This window comes from Esox lucius, chromosome 1, assembly GCF_011004845.1.
Source record: "Esox lucius isolate fEsoLuc1 chromosome 1, fEsoLuc1.pri, whole genome shotgun sequence".
NCBI classification, from domain to species: Eukaryota; Metazoa; Chordata; class Actinopteri; order Esociformes; family Esocidae; genus Esox; species Esox lucius.
Genome location: NC_047569.1, coordinates 6,696,278 through 6,716,492, shown reverse-complemented (window position 1 = coordinate 6,716,492; position 20,215 = coordinate 6,696,278). Strand labels below are relative to the sequence as shown.

General features: G+C 42.7%; 1 protein-coding gene across 1 annotated transcript; it reads right to left on the bottom strand.

Annotated features, from left to right (window-relative positions):
- Nucleotides 1-1,846: 1,846 nt before the first annotated feature.
- Nucleotides 1,847-5,492, bottom strand: LOC105029338 (extracellular calcium-sensing receptor-like). The gene is made up of 6 exons (XM_034291976.1): nt 5,084-5,492; nt 4,622-4,907; nt 3,527-4,342; nt 3,191-3,421; nt 2,893-3,016; nt 1,847-2,760 (listed from the first exon to the last, which is right to left on the bottom strand). The coding sequence occupies exons 1-6, from the start codon at nt 5,293-5,295 to the stop codon at nt 1,847-1,849; spliced, it is 2,583 nt and encodes an 860-aa protein (XP_034147867.1). The 5' UTR covers nt 5,296-5,492.
- Nucleotides 5,493-20,215: the final 14,723 nt, after the last annotated feature.

Genomic DNA, 20,215 nt, shown 5'->3' with positions numbered 1-20,215 from the left:
CTAGAGAAGACTCCATCAGGAAGGACAAACAGAGAGCATTTGTCTGTGGCCACCACTTGCAAAACCATTCTTTTTTGGGGCGTTGTCTTGCAGTTGCCTCTCCAGTGCACCTGTTTTCACTTTCTTTTGCACCAAAACAGCTGACATTGATTCACAATCACTTATCCTTCCTAATTGGACAGATTGATATCCCTGAGGTTTAATTGACTTAGTGTTATACTGTGATGATTACATGTTCCCTTAATTTGTTTGAGCTGTGTAGATTTTAGCTCCGGCCATTTGTGAATGATAATTTTATTTTTTATGATTTGTCTGTATCTCTGGAAACACACAGCATGTCTCCTTGCCTTTTTTTCAAATGAAGTATACCACTTTTTTTGCAAATGGTTCAATACGTACATTACATTTGAAGTTTGTACATCCTGTATATCTAAAGTCCTTTTTTTGAACAGGTCTCAGATATCATCAGCACAAACACAGTTATGGGTACAACAGATGTGATGATGTGTAATTGACATCAGGGGTTTACCGTCAAAAAATCAGCAAAAGAAAAAAATCTGGAGACAGAATTTTATGACTGTTGCACAGATCATGATATGAACATTATCTAGAAACATGACATTTAACGCTCACACACATACAGTATAGGTTACATGACAGCTTTATTCAAAATGTATTGATTTAATTTCTTTCCTCATCAATCAACAGATTCCCTAAAATTACAAATCAAAAACTATTATTTTTATTAAAATGAATACTAAACTCTTATATCCCACATAAGTAGTCAGACCCTTTGTTATGGCACTGTGAATTTAACTCAGGTGCATCCTGAGTCCCCGTGAGATCCAGAGGTCCTTCGTGGAGATGGAAGAGGGATCATCATCTCTGCATCACTCTACCAATCAGGTCTTTCAAGCTAAAGAGGCCTAACAGAAGCCAATCCTCAGTAAAAGGCACATGACAGCCTGTTTGGAGTTTGCCAAAAGGCACCTAAATGACTCCCAGACCATGGAAAACACAATTCTCTGGTCTGATGAAAGCCAGCTTAAACTCTTTGGCCTGAATGCCAAGCGTCACGTCTGGAGGAAACCAGACCCCACTAATAAAGGGCAATATTAAATTTTATGGCAGATCGGTGTAGATGGCCATATATTCAGTTGGGACTGGGAGAAAAAAGATGAATGGTGCACAAATATAGACAAATTAATGGAGCACAAATACAGAAAGGTGAACAGGGCAAAATTACAGACTGAGCATATAAAAGAGGAATCCTTGATAAAACCTGCTCCAGAGTGTTTCTGAACTCAGACTGGGGCAAAGATTCACTTCCAACATGACAAGGACCCTAAGCACACAGACAAGACAATAAGAGTGTCTTCTGGACAAGTCTGTAATTGCCCTTGAGTGGCCCAGTTAAAATCCGGACATTAACCGACTGACCTGGAGAGACTTGAAAATGACTTTGCAGGAACTTTCCCAATCCAAGATGGCAGAGCTTCAGATGATCTGCAGAGAACAATGGGAAAACTCCCCAAATACAGGTTGTAACTGCAGCCAAAGTTGCTTTAACAAAGTACTAATTGATTAGGTCAGAATGCTTCTGAAAAAATTGATATTTAATTTAGCTATTTGCATACATTTGCAAACATTTCTAAAAAGCTTTTTTTCCTTGGTTGTAATGGGGTATTTTGTGTAGATTAATGAGTAATCTACAAAATACATTAAGTGCCCACGCTTATTACTCAATAAAAAGTTTATGGACTATACTATTTTACATGTTAATAAGGTAATAGTCTGATTATTAATAATAATTTATTCAGTAAATGTAAAGTCAATAATAATGAATTCAAAGTGATTTTGCAATCGTTTTACGCATTAATTGTTTTTTGGAATTTTTCTCAGGTTTGCATAAAATAATGTAGCATTTCGGGAGAAAGATACAGAAAAGCAGACCATAGCTAGAAGCCAGAATAGCAAAGATCTCCACAGCTACTGCTAACTTCCCAGGAGAGCTGACATAAGCTGGGATGAAGGAAATCCAGACTGCACAGAAGATCAGCATGCTGAAAGTGATGAATTTGGCCTCATTGAAGTTATCAGGCAGCTTCCGAGCCAGAAAAGCCAGCACAAAGCACAATACAGCCAGGAGTCCTATATATCCCAACACAGCCCAGAAACAAATCGCTGATCCCACATTACACTCCAGGATGACCTTTTCCTTATAGTGTAACATATTCTTGTAGGGGAATGGAGGAGAGATTGTTAACCAAATAACACAGATCAGGACCTGTATGAGAGTGAAAGTTAGAACACTGAGTCTCTGTTGTGGAGGACCGAACCATTTCATGACGTTACTGCCTGGAAGTGTAGCCCTGAAGGCCATCAACACCACTAGTGTTTTCCCCAGAACACAAGAAATACAGAGGACAAATGTGATCCCAAACGCCGTGTGACGCAGCATACAGGACCACTCAGAGGGCCGACCAATGAAAGTAAGAGAACATAGAAAACACAGAGTCAAGGAGAAGAGGAGCAGGAAGCTTAACTCAGAGTTGTTTGCCCTGATGATAGGAGTCTGTCTGTAATGAAAAAATACCAGCGCTATTGTCATTGTCAGGAACCCACCAAACACAGAGAATATTACCAATAAGATACCCATGAGATCCCTGAAAGTGAGGTATTCAATGTCTTTCAAATCACAGCCATTCCTCTCTTCATTTGACTTGTATTCGCGCGGGCATGGGCTACATGCAACTGCATCTGAAAACATGAACAATTTAAATCTGTACAGTGAGTACAACTTCAGATTGGCCAGTAATGTGTGAGTCGAGATTTTCCCAAGTGTTAACATTATGAAGATTAGCAAAATGGCAACAAGCCAGGGTGTCTCACTTGTGGCATTGCTGAACTCCCCGTCTGCACAGATGATGCAGTCAAAGCAGCAGACAGGCTTTCCGTTTACCGAGGCCTTTCGGGTTCCTGGCATACAGCTCTCACTGCAGATAGACCTGGGTACCTGGGAAACAGACAAACACGATCACGTTACACCACGAAACCGTTCATAATAAATCATGATTGCACACAACGAAACAGTATTCCATGTTCTATATTTATTACATGTATTTAAATAGCCTGAATGAACACAGTCATGGTTGTATTCAATGATTAAAGGAGTCTAACAGGTCGTCACCTCAGTCTGATAACCGGCCCAGACAGCACTCACGTCCTCATTCATTTGAAATTCCCGGCCCTCTGGCCAGGACGCATCGTAGTGGCCGATGGTCTGAAACACAATGGACCCCGTTTTATCCATCTGCCAGTTCACCAGTGCGTACCGTGCCGGTGGGTCTCCCTGCTCATCAAAGAACACCCTCTCACCGTTCTTAGTGGTGAAATTCACCTTTGTCAGGTAATGCAATACCTGGAGGCAGAAAATAAGAAAACAATTTTAAATCTGTTTTGCCATGTGTTACCTCTCAAGGTTCACACTTTATTTCTCAGTGTAGTCGAATTGCGTTGGTATTACCTGCCATGGCTCTATCTGATTCTCATCTGCACATGTGTTATTCTCAAATGGTCCCTGCCCACTCTGGCAGGTGGTGAGCAGGTGTAGAGCGTGGCCCACAGCATACACAGCCTTGTAGATGTTGTTGAGCAGACTGGCGTCTGACACATCTGTGTAACGGGAGTCGGTTTCCCTCAGGGACTCCCTGCCTGTGCAGGCTTGGTTTGACAAGCCGTGTGAGTGGGGAGTCATGCTGCAGCAAAACATTGTCTCCCACAGCTCCACCAGTCCCCTGTCCCCAGGCCGGGTGGAGGGCCGTGTGTTGGCCACAAACTTCCCCAGGCCTGGGATGGCGGCGTTGGGCACAGCGAATCCCACCGCCCCCTGGACCACAGCGTAGTTGAGGTGAGAGGCAATATGGCGGTAAGTTACCCAGCCCTCGCTGCCCACCCACTGCATTCCTGTCACGTTCTGACTGTACAGCTCTTTGAGGAGGATTTCCAGGTCATTGCCGTCTGCAAACGCAACGATTACTTTAGAGGTGGACCGCTTGATGATGTCCACCACCTGTAGAAACCAATCTCTGGGGTTCGTCCTGTAGATGGCCACTGAGTATTCAACGCACACTCCTTCACTGACTGCCGCCTCCAGGAAAGTGGCCATTCCACTGTTGCCATAGTCACTGTTGCTTCGGATGGCTCCCACCCAGGTCCAGCCAAAATATTTTACCAGCTTTGCCAGAGCTCTGTTCTGGTAAAGGTCACTAGGAATGGTTCTGAAGAATGATGGGTATTCCCTTCGGTTGCTGAGACAAGCACAGGTGGCTGAATGACTAATCTGGAAGGCAGAGTAGAAATAGAAACACACTTCAGACATTTCCAACAAACTGCTCCAATGAGGCCATTCTCTAAATTGAGCTAGTGTCTACATTTCAATCGTTTAGCACACGCTATCATCCAGACTGACACACAGTAGCATGTGTATATATTTTCATGCTTTTTCATCATGTTGCAAGCACCGTGCTCTAACTGAGCTACTCAGGACATCACAAAGCTAAGATTTCTTTTTGCATAGTTTAATCTCTGCATTTATCTGTCTGTATGCACGCTCCCTCACCACAGGTATGTGAAAGGGCCCCATGGTACGTGCGATGCCTATGGTAGAAGTGGAAGTGGTGTCCCCTATGACAGCGTGCACTGCGGATGTCTTGGAGCATCTCTGCGACCCCTCCTCATATCCGTTCATCAGAGCCAGCGACGCCCGCACAGACAAAGGGATGCTGGGACACGACTCGAAAATCCTGTAGCCCAGAGAAAGCTCCGGCAGCAACTCAGAACTGTTGTTGATCTCTTCTATGGCAAAGATCATGGTCTGAGCATACTGGAGCTCGCCTGGGTCCAGCCTGCAGAGAGGACATGTGGCACGTCACATTAATTCTAGTCAGTGACCTTCCAGGCAAAATATTTTAAAACTCGTTGAATTTTACTTTTGTTACTCAACTGTGACTGTATACCATACCTGTGATCAAATTATTGCATGTGAACAAAAATACAAGCCTGACGTTCAATACTTTCTTACCCCTCACACTGGATTCTTCCTGGATTGACCAGCAGAGTTGGATTCACACTGATGGGCTTTTGGTGAAAAGAGAAAATCCCCCCTATGCTGATGTCACCCTCCTTTGAGAACTGTGACAGTTCTTCTGTCCCGTAAGCTCTGCATGCCATCCCCCCAGCTTGGACTGTGACTGTCAGCAGAGTGAGCACCAGGAGGTCAGGTAGCAGCAGCATAGCTGTCTCAGAATGTCTCACTTCTTAGAGTGATCACTGCTCTATCTGGTTTTGTTTTTATGTTGCCATTAATTACAGGTATGATGCTTTAGGAGCACCCTTTGTCAACACGCACAAATGACATCATTCACAGAGTGATTAACATAACAGTTGGCCTATCAGATGTTAAGCAACTGTAGCTGTAGCGTGGTCCCATGTGTTCTCCTAAAACATTTTTTTTTTATATGGTGAAAAGGCAACTAAAATCATAGAGAGATTATCTACAGATCACCAAAATACATACCTTTTGTTATTAGATTTTGCTTTTACAAATGAAAATACAATCAATCAAAGAGGATTAGAAAAATAGTTGAACAGACGAAAAAGGAGACAAAGTTCAAGAAGGTAGAGAAAGACATCAAATTTATATATGCTTTTATAATCTATTCAACCATTTTATTTTCTTTATGATTTTTTGTCATTTGCATTCACGATGAAGAGATTTGCATGTACCTTACCTGCAGGGAATCTGAAATAATACTTGCACTCAAGTACATACTCAAAACATGCTATTATTGCTCAAATAATTTCTTAGGATTGGAATTTCTTTCACTGTTAAGCAGGCAAGTTCTGACAAATTGAATAGTTCCAGAAATTACTTCAAATGATACATTTAACTGATAATCAAATAAAACACATCCTTTTAAAGTGCAACTTTATCACTTTACTGTGATTTTTAACAACTGTGTTTTTTGTATTTTTCTCTGGTGCCCATAATATAACATAACATTTTGGAACAAATATGCTGAACAACACCCCAAAACTGGAGGCCAAAATAGCAAATATCTCCACAGCTACAGTGAATTTCCCAGGAGAGCTGACTTAAGCTGGGAAAAAGGCGATCCAGATAGCACAGAATATGAGCATACTGAAAGTAATATATTTCTCCTTATAGAAGTTGTCAGGTAACTAGCAAGCCAGAAAAGCCAATAAAGAGCAAAAAAGAGCCAAAACACCGCAACACAGCCCAGAAACCAGTAGCTGAATCCAAATTACATTCTAATACAAATAATTTCAGAACATTTTCCACCTTTAATGAGACCTATAACGTGAACAATTCAACTGAAAAACAAACTGAAATCTTTGAGATTTTTTATATTAACTTACAATAACCTGGTTGCATAAGTGTGCACACCCTTAAACTAATACTTTGTTGAAGCACCATTTGATTTTATTACAGCACTCAGTCTTTTTGGGTAGGAGTCTATTAGCATGGCACATCTTGATCTCTTTTTTGCAAAAGTGCTGCAAATCTGTCAGATTGTGAGAACATCTCCTGTGCACAGCACTCTTCAGATCACCCCACAGATGTTCAATTGGATTCAGGTCTGGGCTCTGGCTGGGCCATTCCAAAAAGTAAATCTTCTTCTGGTGAAGCCCTGCTTTTGTGGATTTTGATGTGTGCTTTGGGTCATTGTCGTGCTGAAAGGTTAATTTCCTCTTCATCTTGAGATTTCTAACGGGTTTCTAAAGGTTCTGTGCCAAAATTGCCTGGTATTTGGAACTGTTCATAATTCCCTTCACCCTAACTAAAGCCCCGTTTCCAGCTGAAGAAAACCAGCCTCAAAGCATGATGCTGCCACCACCATGCTTAACTGTGGGTATGTTGTTCTTTGGGTGATGTGCAGTGTTAATTTTGCGCCAAACATAGCTTTTGGAATCATGACCAAAAAGTTCAGCTTTGGTTTCATCAGACCATAACACATTTTCCCACATGCTTTTGGAAGATTTGATGTTTGTTTTTGCAACATGTTATGTTACATCCAACATATATTTTTCCCAGAATATAAAACATAGATGATAGTTAATTCCTAAAGCTATTTAGGCTATTTTCATTACTTTCTAGTTGAGACCAAATGGGATTAATGTTACAGCCTAATCACATTTTTAATAGTCACGAATTGCAATAAGATGTTATCAAATATCACCAAATGTTTGTGAAGGATTGATCAGGTCCTTCCTGAACGTTAGTATCATATTGAAGAGATACAATATTTTGTGTATTTCTATTTCATATTTAACATTAGGTTACTTGAAATGGTTCACTTTTTTTTGTTTAGGGTTAGGGCTGAGGACAGCTGTACAGGGCAGTAGAGTTAGGGCTCATTCATTCATGTATATTCCATTTTTATGTTATCATCAACAATGGGGGATGACTTCAGGTCTCTACCCTCACTTCAGTTGGTTTCAAAATCATAAATTTCAACATTACAGCTATTGAAAGGAAAATATATTTAGCTCATTTAATGTTTGATTATCCCAAAACTGAATAAGCTCATGTTGAATTAATTACCGCATGCGAGACCAGTCTGAACACAAATTGAACCCATAGATTACCCTGATTTAAATGGAAAACAATGGTAGGGGCCATCCTAGTGGGTCTGACCCCCTACCTGGAGCCCATGGCTTTACCCAGTTATGATGAGCCAGAAACACAGGCCAAATGCTTTATTTAATGTATGTTTAATATATGAAATGTAAGTTTCTACACACAAAAAATCGGACATGGTTCTTAGACCGTCTATAGTAAGATATGTTATCCTTTCAACTTAGCTGATATCCTTCGCTAATTATATAATTTAGATTTATTGTCCTACCCATCTAATATTGTTGTGGTTTGTAAACATGTGCTTGTCATATCCAGGCAGCAACTCAACATTAGGGTGGAAATTAAGAAAACTTATAGGAAAGGTGATGTTGACAGAAAACAGATATATGAAGTCACAAAAATCAAGGTACGGTGTAATTCAGTTCAGAACGCTGTAACGCTGAGACTATATTTTACCAGATTAGAAAATCATCATTTTACAAATTTCTAATTTATCATGTATCAATTCTAAACAATTCCATTAACACATTATCTTTCCTATTGTCTGTCCACGTCAAACTCATGAATATAATTGACCAACCAACATATCAAAATGTCACATTTAATAATTAAATATCCTTCTCATATATCTTTTATTGACTAACCAACATTGGACAACATCACCAAAAGTATCACTGAAACTACTTCTCAACAATCAACCTTCTCCTGTTGTCCTCCTTCCACATACCACAAGACTATAAACAGCAATGCTCTCTATTCTCAATAATCCAACATACGGAAATACTATTGAATTACACATCTGGCCAATATCAAGTCTGAGACTGTGTATTAGATTGAACAAAATGTCTGGTCATGTGATATACATTTAGTAACTTAGACTGATGCACGGAAAGACTTATAACCAAATAATTTAGAGGCCACACCTATCATCCCGCTGTGCTGCACCCGTTTGTTTCCACATGTCCCTATTCTCCATGTGTCCTGTAGGAATTACTCAACTATTTAACATTCATCCATTGAACATAAGACTGTCTCTTTGGCTAAAGGGTTTGCAACCAGTTGTCAAATATCTCAGATTTTTACATACTAGGCCAGAATGAACATACCACTTAGCATATCGGGCATAGCACTACCCGACACCGCCAGCCACAGAGACCCACAGAAAAGGTATCACCACTCACCCCCCTCACGACCGCCCAACCAACTGTACAGTGGTCGGCATTTTCAAACAGCAGCGATGCGGGCCCCGTGTCAGGTATCAGGATGTAGCGTTCAACCTTGAAAGCATTGCGGACACGAACATGGGTATTTCTTTCAGGGTATTTCTTGAATCAGGAGAATGAAATAAAAAAATTACGATTTCTACAGGGTCATTATTATGGTGCAGTGTCACGGAATCAAGGCGTGACATCCTCCAATAAACCAAGTTTATAAACCTGGCTATAAAACCTCATCAGACTACACCATGAGGACTCCCAGAACAGAGTTCTGGTGTGTGTAGGCCCAACTGCAAACGCGGCTGGGACTACCCAGGGTAACAGAGTTCTGGGGTGTGTAGGCCCAACTGCAAACACGGCTGGGACTACACAGGGTAACAGGGTTCTGGGGTGTGTAGGCCCAATTGCAAACGCGGCTGGAACTACCCAGGGTAACAGGGTTCTGGCACACCTGGGACACAGTACAGTGTACAGGTATCAAAATGCTAGACTGCAAAATAGGCATTTCCCAGGGACTCAAGTCCCAGCTAACACCCAGGACACAAAGGCCTAACGTGTCCTGGGGTTCCCAGAAGAACTACCAGACTAATGAGACCAGACACCTACCTTGTTAAAGTTCCTTTAGTTTCGATCTGTAAGATCTCGGTAGGACCTCCATTTGGTGGAACTGGATTTGCACCTGTTTTAGATTAATTCCAAATTAATTTAACCAATGGATTTAATGTATAAAGGACCCACATAGCTCTTTAAGCAACCTTCACGGCCAACTGGGTGATCAGTAGCACCTGTTATGGTCCCAACCACCTATGCTGATGCCAGTACTTCCTACGGAGGTCCCTCACGACAACCCAGTCACCTGGTTGGATCTTGTGGTGTGGTCCTCCTTTTGGCTCAAGCAGGGCTGCTTTCACCCTAGGAAAAATATACTTCAACACATTGTTAAGTGCGATGCAATAACTCACCAGCCCTGCAATGTCAGTCTATTCTGTGGGAAAGGAGTGGTGATCATCCTCATCGGTCTGCCTGTAAGCACTTCATGAGGAGAAAGACCCGTAGCGCGATGCTCTCTGCCTCGCAAGTACATTAAGGCAAGTGGCATCACTGTTACCCATGAAAACCCTGTCTCAGCCATTCATTCGGTCAATTTGGTCTTTAGAGTCTGATTAGCTCTCTCAACCAAGCCACCACTGGCTGGATGATAGAATCATCAGTGCACACATTGTAGCTATCTGCAGACTAGTGCAGATGCATTCAATTACACTATTTAGAAAATGGGAGCTATTGTGTGATGTCAATATTGATGGTAGGCCCCATCTGGGAATAACTTTCCCGCATCAAATTATTTGCGACAGTGATGGCTGTGACATGTTTGCAAGGAAACGCTTCTACCCACTTAGAGTATGCATCCACCATTACCAGGCAATATTTGTATCCCTGGCATAGAGTCAATTCAATGAAATCCATCATTAAGTGCTCAAACTGACACTCAGGCCTAGGGTGGGTCAACATAGGCATCAGTGTGCCTCAACCCAGATTGGCATATAGGGAAAATCCTGGTGTAAACCAAAAGTTATGTACAATATTCACAACCCCACCCTTGGACACATGGTCTTGGCCATGTGCCAACTTAGGGGTAACAGGAGTAAGGAAGGACAGGGAGGCCATTAGGGCCAACCCAAAGCTTCAGATTCTGGTCAAAGGAGCACTTCAACTGCTTCCAACAAGAGACCTTTCTGGCGCCACAGAGTACCAAAATCATGCATGACCCCAAAGGCATATCTGCTGTCTGTGTAGATATTAACAGACTGATGTTGGGCTGGAATACAGGCTCTAGTGAGTGCAAACAGTTCAGCTGCTTGAGCAGATAGGTGTGAGGGTAATCTAGCACTTTAAACAACCTCTAATGCTGAAGTAATGGTATATGATACCAAGGGCTCCCCTTTGGGGGAACGCTGGGCTGAGCCATACACAAAAAACTCAAGATCAGCATTATCAATGGGTGTGTCTGAGAGGTCGGGTCGTGGTTTACTGACTTTTTCTAATATGGCAGCACAGTCGTGAGGGTCACCATCATCATCTGCAGGCAAAAGAGTAGCAGGGTTCAGAACAGTGCATCTCTTTAGCGTAACATGAGACATTGTCAGGAGAATGTTTTGGTAGTGCGGTAACCTAGCAGGGTGCAAATGTGCTGTCTTAGCCTGTGAGATGAGAGCATGAACAGCATGTGGAACATGAACAGTGAGAGGGCACATGGCAACAATATCTGCACAAGTCAGAACAGCCTCGGTAGCTGCGGCAACTTCCCCTAGGCAGCAGACCAGAGCCCGAGAGACTAGATTCAAAAACTTGGAGTAGTATGCCACTGGCCGCTGCTTTCCACCGTGGTCCTGTGTCAAAACAGAAGACATCAACCCATTTTTTTTCCATAAACAAAGAGGTTAAACAGTTTCGCATGATCCGGTAAACCTAAACAGGGAGAGGTAGACAGGGAGTGTTTGAGACGATCCAGGGAAGTAAGTCCGTCAGTGGTCCAAACTATTTTGTGACCATGAATGAGATCAGCCTGTGTGAATTCAGCAAAGTCTGGAAGCCAGGCTCTGCAGTAGCTGGCCACACCCAAAAGGCTCATCATTTGGGCTTTGGTTATTGGTTTGGGGAGTTCCAGCACCGCTTTAACGCGTTCTGGACCCAACGATCTACCGTTAGGCGTGATGTCATGGCCTAGGTACCTAACAGATTGTTGGACAAGTTGCAATTTTGTTTTGGAAACTTGTGGCCATTCTCAGCTAATAATTCCAACAACACTCTGGTATCAGTTTCACAATCCTTCTGAGTCTCAGGGCACAAGAGTAAATCATCAACATATTGAATGAGCTTACTTCCTGCCAGAGGTACGAACCCTTCCAAATTCTGAGCAAGCGCTGCAGAGAAGACAGTCGGAGACTCAGCATACCCCTAAGGGAGGACGGACCACGTCCATCGCTTCCCATGGAACGTAAAAGCAAACCAATATTGAGATTCCTTTGCCACAGGAATATTGAAAAATATGTTACCCAAATCTATAAACTGAAAACCAATTTGCGGTGGGTGGAACATCAGATAAGACAGTGACCGGGTTGAGAACGACAGGGGAACAAGCATGTATTACTTCATTAACAGGTCTAAGATCTTGAACAAATTGCCAATCCCCATTAGCTTTATGAACAGGAAGGATGGCAGTGTTACACAGAGAATCAGGGCAGAGTATTATGGCACCAGGGAAAAGGAGCTACCAGGGAATCATGAACAATAGCAATCCCTTCTTCAACTTCCTTACTAAGAGGGTATAGGGCCCTACTGGGGGGGGGAGAATATAGAACCATCTTTCTTGGTAATCCAATCATTCATGTCAAGCAAAGTTTCCAGCCAGGGGCCAGGATCCTCCCAGTTAACCTGATCTGTCTTTGCTATTGAAATGTGGGGTATCCTATCAGAAAAGCTAAACAATCATTGTTGTTTGCCTATTAACTGGACCGCAAATACACAGTGGTCTGGTCCTATATACAAATTACTGCATATCACAGTCTCGTAGTTTAAGTCCTTAACCAATGGGGAGAAATGAGAAGTGCAATACAATCCCGCTTCAGGCATGACCGTACCATTTTGTTTCCAGAAAGAGCGCACAATGGAGTAGATTTCACCAAGGCGCATAAGGTCTACATCTGGTCGTAAATCCCATGCATAATGCCAATCTGGACCTGTCTGAATGTCAGACAGCATCAATCTCTGACAGTCCTCCTGTGGTATTACAAGACCATCCGGTTCACAGGTAACTTTCATACCCAAATTGCACATGAGGTCTCTGCCAGCCAAATTGCAGGGACAACATGTAGATAAAATGAATTGGTGATGATTTGGAATACTATCTACAGATAAAGGCATAATTAAATTCAATCATATCTACACAAGAAGCACAGTTTCACTGGACATGGAAAAATTCTACATGGAGTCATGCATGATAACAGACATTGCAGCACCAGTATCTACTAGAAAACTTAAGGGCATACCTTCGATCAGAAGGGTAACACAAGGGGTACCTTTGGACTTGGTAAATCTCTTAAGAAACTGCTTCTATGAAAATTTGTCAGCTGTCTCCGCTACACTTCAGTCATCCTTAGGTTTATTGAGTGTGACATTGTGTGGTGGTCACGTCTGCCATCCGCTACCCACAACTTCCTGTCTCTCCGGTTCAGGGCACTCTCTATAAAAGTGACCATATTTACTGTAATTGTAACATGACTGATCTCTTGTCTGGTCCCCGCTCTGCCCCTGTCCACCTCTCCCTCGGCCTCATCCTCCTCTCTGATTTCTTCCACTCTTCCGAAAACCACCAGTTCCTCCCCCCTTTCTGCCAAATTGCTGACCTTGTCCCTGATACATGAGCTGAGCAGCCTGGAGCTTGGTGTTTTCCTTTTCTTGTTTGGATATAGCCTTGTTATCAGCGGACTGCAGCAGCCGTTCTGCATGTTTACAATGTTCAATCACAGTCTGTAAAGGTGCTGTCTCCCAACCTATGCAAGTTAGCTTCACAGTTTTGCTCAAAGCAGGCTGGAGGCCATGCACCAGGGCAGCCTTTATAAGGCTATTAAAGTTCTCAGAGCTGGTCAGGCTACTGTATTTCCTGAAAAACTTCTCCAACCTGTCTCTGTAGTCTTCCAGGGATTCTTTAGGACCCTGTACACAACTGTGGATTGCAGCCCAATCAGTCACTGTGGGGTAGGCAGTCTATATTCTCTCCAGGAGAAGAGTGAGTTGAGTTTGGTATGTCCCCTTTGCGGACCATAGAAGGTCCTCATTGAACCCCTCCTGGATGTCTGCCCAGCGTAGTTTCATCCTGGAGCGAGTGATGTGTGCAATCTCTGCTCCTGACGGCTTGTAAAGGTGCACCAACTTGATCATGTGAATCCCAAACTCAACTGAGTCCTTGGTGGGATCTGGCATTTCATTAGCAATGTCCTTCAGTTCATCCTGTCTCCAAGTCTTTTGGATGATGACCGCAGACCTCCATTCATTATGGCCAGCCTGTCCTTGGCTGTGGATTAGGGTAAGACACCAATGGAGCCAGAAGGAAAGCCTGGTCAGGGTCGGCTGATCGTCCGGACCTGGTAGTCATGGGAGCTGGTTCAGGAGAAGGAATAATTGCGGTGTGGGAAGAGGGAGTGGAGGCAGACAGAGGGTTATACCCTGTAGGGGAGACCATGAGGTTTTCCAGCTTCGGGTAGATGAACGGCAGGGGCGGCGCCTGGGTTGGAGATAGAGATGGGCCCGGGACCGGTGCTGGTACAGGAGCTGCAGGGATTGGAGTACAGTAAGGAGGTGGAATGTCACATTCATCATCCTCTCTATTCCTATTCCTTTTCTTCACTTTCTCATCACGCTCTGTCACACTTTCCTTTACCATTATCTTTTTACTCCAACTCTATCCTTCTCTCAGCCTCTCTCTCCCACTTACCATAGTTATCCCACTTTACTTTATCTTTCTTTCCTTTCTTACACTTTTCAAACTCCTCTAACTTCCTGTTTTACTCAAAACAGATGATAACACACACACAGACACAAAAACGTTTTAGTTTATGAGGGAGACATCTCTATTTTCACACTTGTCAACAAACCATTAAAGAATTCTGGCAATTCTTCTATCTTTTTATTTATTAGTTTTTATTATTTTTTTGTTTATTTCAGGTTTTCTAATATTTTTGTTTTGTTTTCGTCATCTTTCATGTATACATCTATGTCATGTTATAGAAATGATCTTTTCTATACATGCATTTTATATTCATCCTTGACTAATTACAGTTTCCCAAAAACTGTTTACTGCGCAGCCTGTTCCACGCAGGGCCCCACGGGCCCAAAACAGGTTTTATCAAAAGGTCTTTAGAACCTTTCCCTGAACAGGTTTTATCAAAAGGTCTTTAGAACCTTTCCCTGAACAAGTTTTATCAAAAGGTCTTTAGAACCTTTCCCTGAACAGGTTTTATCAAAAGGTCTTTAGAAACTTTCCCTGAAAAGGTCTTATCAAAAGGTCTTTAGAACCTTTCCCTGAACAGGTCTTATTAAAAGGTCTTTAGAACCTTTCTCCCAATGGAGTTTTTGTAAGAAGAAACTCAGTCTCACCCTTTAATTTTTAGGGTCGGGATGGCGTATCCATCTACTGACGCTCCTGCCAGGTCCGAGGCGGGTCCCTTCTACTCCGGCCTAGATGGAGTGTGAGCTCCCTGAACCACACTGTTGTGGTCCCTGCGCGCAGTTAACCTTGGAGTCCCCGGGAACGATCAGTGAACGGAGTTAGCCATCCCGTCCTCGTCGCCAAATTGTCGTGGAAATTACGAAAAGGGAAAGGCACAGAGACTGTAGATGCTTTTCACAAGAAAAGCTTTATTCAAGATTTGCAAACCTGGAGCAGTTAACAATACTCAACAGAGTCAGGTCAAAAGCTCTCCGTTGAAGGTTGAGCTCAGGTCTATATACATTCAGTACAGCCCACTGTGTCCCCCTCCTTTGCATGGTTAGTCTACATGTCTTTGGCTTAGAAATATAAGATGTTTACAGCCCTTGAGAAGTTTAACTAAAACTAAAGCTATATGTTGTGAGTGAGCAGAGTGAGCAGAGTCAAAACAAACAATGGCCTTTCTAAATGACTGGATTATACTTAGAATATGATATTAATGTACTATAGAATAAGAAAATATCTACCACACGTCACAGTCGGGCCACCCGACGGCGGCTAGCCGCTTTTATGCAATAAACCCAGCGGGATGCCTCACAACTCAATATTAGGTTTTATTTATAATAATACTTTATAATAATTTTGGTCATATCACAAATGACAATGAACTGAATAAAATCTATTCAAGATGCATGTGCAAATGATTATTTTTTTTTTTTACAAAATCAAATAGTGCAAGAAAACATGTCCAGCAACAGACATAGTAAAATTACAGTATTTTAATGTGAAAACTTACAAAATAAACATGATACAATACAAAATAAACAAGGGCTAGAATGGCAGTAATATACATAAGTATGACCTAGCAGCAATCGATAATTATTGAATCATAGATACATCAGTGCAATAAGCTTATGAATGGAGGCATAACACTACAACTACAGCTAGAATTAAGAACATTCACACAGAACTATAAATATATTAGGATAATGCAATCATATATATAACACTGTACATAACTTTCATGGATGTGATGTCAAATTAAAGAAGATGGTGTGCTCTTTAAAACAAATTTAACGTGTAAAAGAAAATATTATTTATTTTGAGAATTCTCACCCAGATAGCACACATACCTCTTGCCGGTAAGATCAGAAGATCGAAAGCAGTTTAGAGCGTTGAGTGGGGGTCGGCTGTACGTGTGAATCATTGAAAGAAATCTGTTGCCAGGAAATGGGTCTGCGATGTGTGGTTCTATGGGTTTACTTTGTACAATCCTGCGCGGTCTTTTCCGTGGCCATTTATTTCCTGACCTAAATCCGATAGACCTTATCCGGCGACAACATTGTTTTGCTAGAATACAGCTTTCATAGAACATGTGAGTACACAAACTCTATGTCAAAATCAAGTTAGCTAGCTTTGTTATATGCGTAGGTAAGCACATGGTTAAGGACTTCTATCTAATAATGTGAACTACAACAATGTGCTAGCTTTTTTTTTTTAACTGGGGCTTTCTATGTGTTTTGGCCTTTCGTCCAAACGCAAACTGCGTTTTAGGTAACTGAAAATGGACCTTGAAAAACTCGTTTCAAGGTGAAGATATTCAGAAACTCAGTTTTCAGTGTTTACCGGGGAAATTGAGGTTTTGGCTTGTAACGTCGAGGTGCCTCTTATCTCCGGTTTGACGTCAGAGTGTGCGCCGTTCTCGTTTGTTTACATGAGGCGATTTTGTACAATTGCGGACGTAGCCAAAATAGTGCTGGTTTTAATCTTGCTAACAGGAATTTACATGTTTACTCAAATGTACAGTTACACTCCCACTCTGTTGAGGAACAGAGGCCAAGTAGTGGTATTCCGATGGTCTTGCACGGTGGCCCCCTTATGCTGTCAAAGCCAGAATTTTAAAAACATTTTTCAGATCTCAACCAGAACCAGCCAAATGGTGAAAGCAATACCCAGCATGAGTAGTCTTTGAAACAGGTAATATTCTGTGTACAGACATTTCTTTTTCGAATGTATGTATTTAATTATTTTTATTACCATCATTAACTGTGCATGGTCCTTGTAATCTGTTACAGAATAGTTTCACAAGATAACTTTGAATGTTACTAAGCCCTGTCTTTGTCTCTTCTAGCTCCCAGACCTTGTTTTCGGACCTGTGAGCAACGTGTCCCACCAAACTCTGCAGGTTCTTGTTGTTTAACATTATAAATAAAATGACTGGAGGGTCCCGTGGAAATACTTTTAAAGACTTCACACTTACTTCAAACACCTGATTCAACTAAAATGTTAAAGTAGTATGACAACCCCTAACAGTATCCCCCCATCAGACCTCAAAGTTGTCCTCAACCGGGGACAGAATGTTAAGCAAACCGTGTGGTATTTGTTCAAGAAGGTTTTCACACTGGACTTTGCAACCCAACTGAACTGGTGTGGTAGGGGGCAGAAGACTGTCATCCGGTCAATGCCACTGAAAGATGCTATTATGTGTAAGTTCAACACTTGCTTATTTTTATAGAAGTTAAACATTGGTGGACAAAACCAACTCATCATTGGAAATGTGGATGCTGCCCATACTTCAGTGTTTCCTCTGGAAATGTATCTTGCTGTGGTGGGAATGTTGTTGAGCATGGCCGCCCTCCATCTATTCTCTTCTCTCCCCTCCATCTCTTTCCTTCCTCACTTCCTCTTCTGTTATCTGCACCTCTTCTTTCCTCTCTTCTATCCTCTATGGTCCACTCTTTCCTCTTCCATGTACCTTGTTGGCCCTCTGCTTTCTGCACCACTCTGCCCTCATTATCAAGACTATTGTCTCCCCTGCCTACTAAAGAAATGTGTACACCTCTTATGAAAATGCAGCACATAACCTTTAAGAGATGGTAAAAACAATGTATCCTAATTAATAAGGTTATTCAGATTCCAGTATAATACATCAGTTTAATCCAACATTTGTTCCTGGTCCCCTATTCCTTTTTGTTGCAAGGGCTTAAACTATTTACTCCTGAAGAAAATCACATTGAAAACCGATACATTTATGTTGTATTTCATCTTGGATGAACAATCATGGATGAGCATGGAAATAGTACTGTTAGTGTTAGGTAGACAAATTTGCTTTACCTAACGTCTGTGTTTCTCAGTACGTGTCAATATGCAACATCTGGTGACTGGCCGTTTCTCTCCATCTATAACGTGTGTTCCTCTGATGACTGGCCCGATCCTTCCTTCTTCCTGCTGGCAAACACATATAATTGGTTTAGCGTAGGGAGAACGAGAGTTGCTTTGAATGCGATCTGGACGTCTGTTTTCCTGTTTCAACTCGTCTGCTTAGAGCGTATTGGTAGATGACTATGACAGTGCGATCTGTGTTTCTCAAATTGCATGCAGAAAATCGCTCAACGCTCTACATACCATAAGAACGGTTTTGTACACTGGCAATTTGTGTACGTTGTCTAACAAAAGACGTTTAGATTTGTTTTTCTTTTCGTGGCCCAATCACGTTAAATTGAATTATACATAATCACTGTTATACTTATTGCAATCGCTTCATATTTTGTCTTTCAGGTTCTGTTCTTAAAAACCCACGTTTGCCAGGAATTACTGAGTTCAAGGTTGAAAGGGCGGGGACGTCAGCTGGAGGGAGAGATCTGCAGAAGAGGACAATTTGTAGCCTATATAATGCACAATTGTTGGGTGTTTTTGTTTGGGCTTCTTTTGTTTTTTCTGTTTGTTAAATTGTACATTCTGTAAATTAAGGTAATTCCTTAGTCTTTATCTTGTTTCTTCCCTTTACGTCAGCAGTAGATTTATTAAATGTCCGCAGTAGATCTATAAACCGTTGGCAATAGAGCTATTAAATGTCGGCGGAGAAGCGGAAAGCGTCGTTCAAACATCAGCAGAAGGGAAAAATTGAGGTCTACTTGGCATCTTGCCTATGAGCAACCAATGTCTATACTGCATTCCGCCAACATCGGTAAGATGTACAGTGGGGAGAACAAGTTCTTCCAGGGGGACACTGAGGCGTTCCCAGGCCAGCCGGGAGACATAGTCCCTCCAGCGTGTCCTAGGTCTTCCCCGGGGTCTCCTCCCGGTGGGACGGGACCGGAACACCTTCCCAGGAAGGTGTTCCGGAGGCATCCGAAACAGATGCCCAAGCCACCTCAGCTGACCCCTCTCGATGTGCAGGAGCAGCGGCTCTACTCTGAGCTCCTCCCGGGTGACCGAGCTTCTCACCCTATCTCTAAGGGATCGCCCGGCCACCCTGCGGAGAAAGCTCATTTCGGCCGCCTGTATCCGGGATCTTGTCCTTTCGGTCATGACCCAAAGCTCATGACCATAGGTGAGAGTAGGAACGTAGATTGACCGGTAAATTGAGAGCTTCACCTTGCGGCTCAGCTCTTTCTTCACCACGACAGACCGATACATCGACCGCATTACTGCAGAAGCTGCACCGATCCGTCTGTCAATCTCCCGTTCCATCCTTCCCTCACTCGTGAACAAGACCCCTAGATACTTAAACTCCTCCACTTGAGGCAGGCACTCTCCACCAACCTGAAGTGGGCAAGCCACCCTTTTCCGACTGAGGACCATGGCCTCGGATTTGGAGGTACTGATTTTCATCCCCACCGCTTCACACTCGGCTGCAAACCGTCCCAGTGCATGCTGAAGGTCCTGGTTTGAAGGGGCCAACACGACAACATCATCCGCAAAGAGCAGAGACGAAATTCTGTCCATAAAAATTACAAACAGAACCGGCGACAAAGGGCAGCCCTGCCGGAGTCCAACATGCACTGCGAACAAGTCTGACTTACTGTAATGGTCCCTTCCTGAAGGGGCCATTCCGCTTCGTGTTTTCTGTGTTTCCTTGTCTTGTCCTTGTATGGTCTTTCCTGTGCTCCTGTGCTCCTGTGCTCCTGCCCCCCTGCCCCATTGGACTTTTCGTAGTGCCCGGCACTCAGTTTAAGTTATTCATTCTTTTTTGTTTAATAAAAGGGGGAAACCCTTCGAACTTCTGCATTTGCCTCCGTCTCCATATCAACCAGCGTGACACTTACTGCCGGCAATGCGGACCACGCTCCTGCTTCGGTCGTACAGGGACCTGACAGCCCTTAGCAAAGGACCCAGGACCCCATATTC

Coding starts and splice junctions, on each gene's coding strand:
- LOC105029338 (XM_034291976.1), bottom strand. CDS start 5,295: ATGCTGCTGCTACCTGACCTCCTGGTGCTCACTCTGCTGACAGTCACA. Junction 4,908..5,083: donor GGAAGAATCCAGTGTGAGGG/GTAAGAAAGTAT, acceptor TCCTCTCTGCAG/GCTGGACCCAGGCGAGCTCC. Junction 3,017..3,190: donor GGGCCGGTTATCAGACTGAG/GTGACGACCTGT, acceptor TCTGTTTCCCAG/GTACCCAGGTCTATCTGCAG.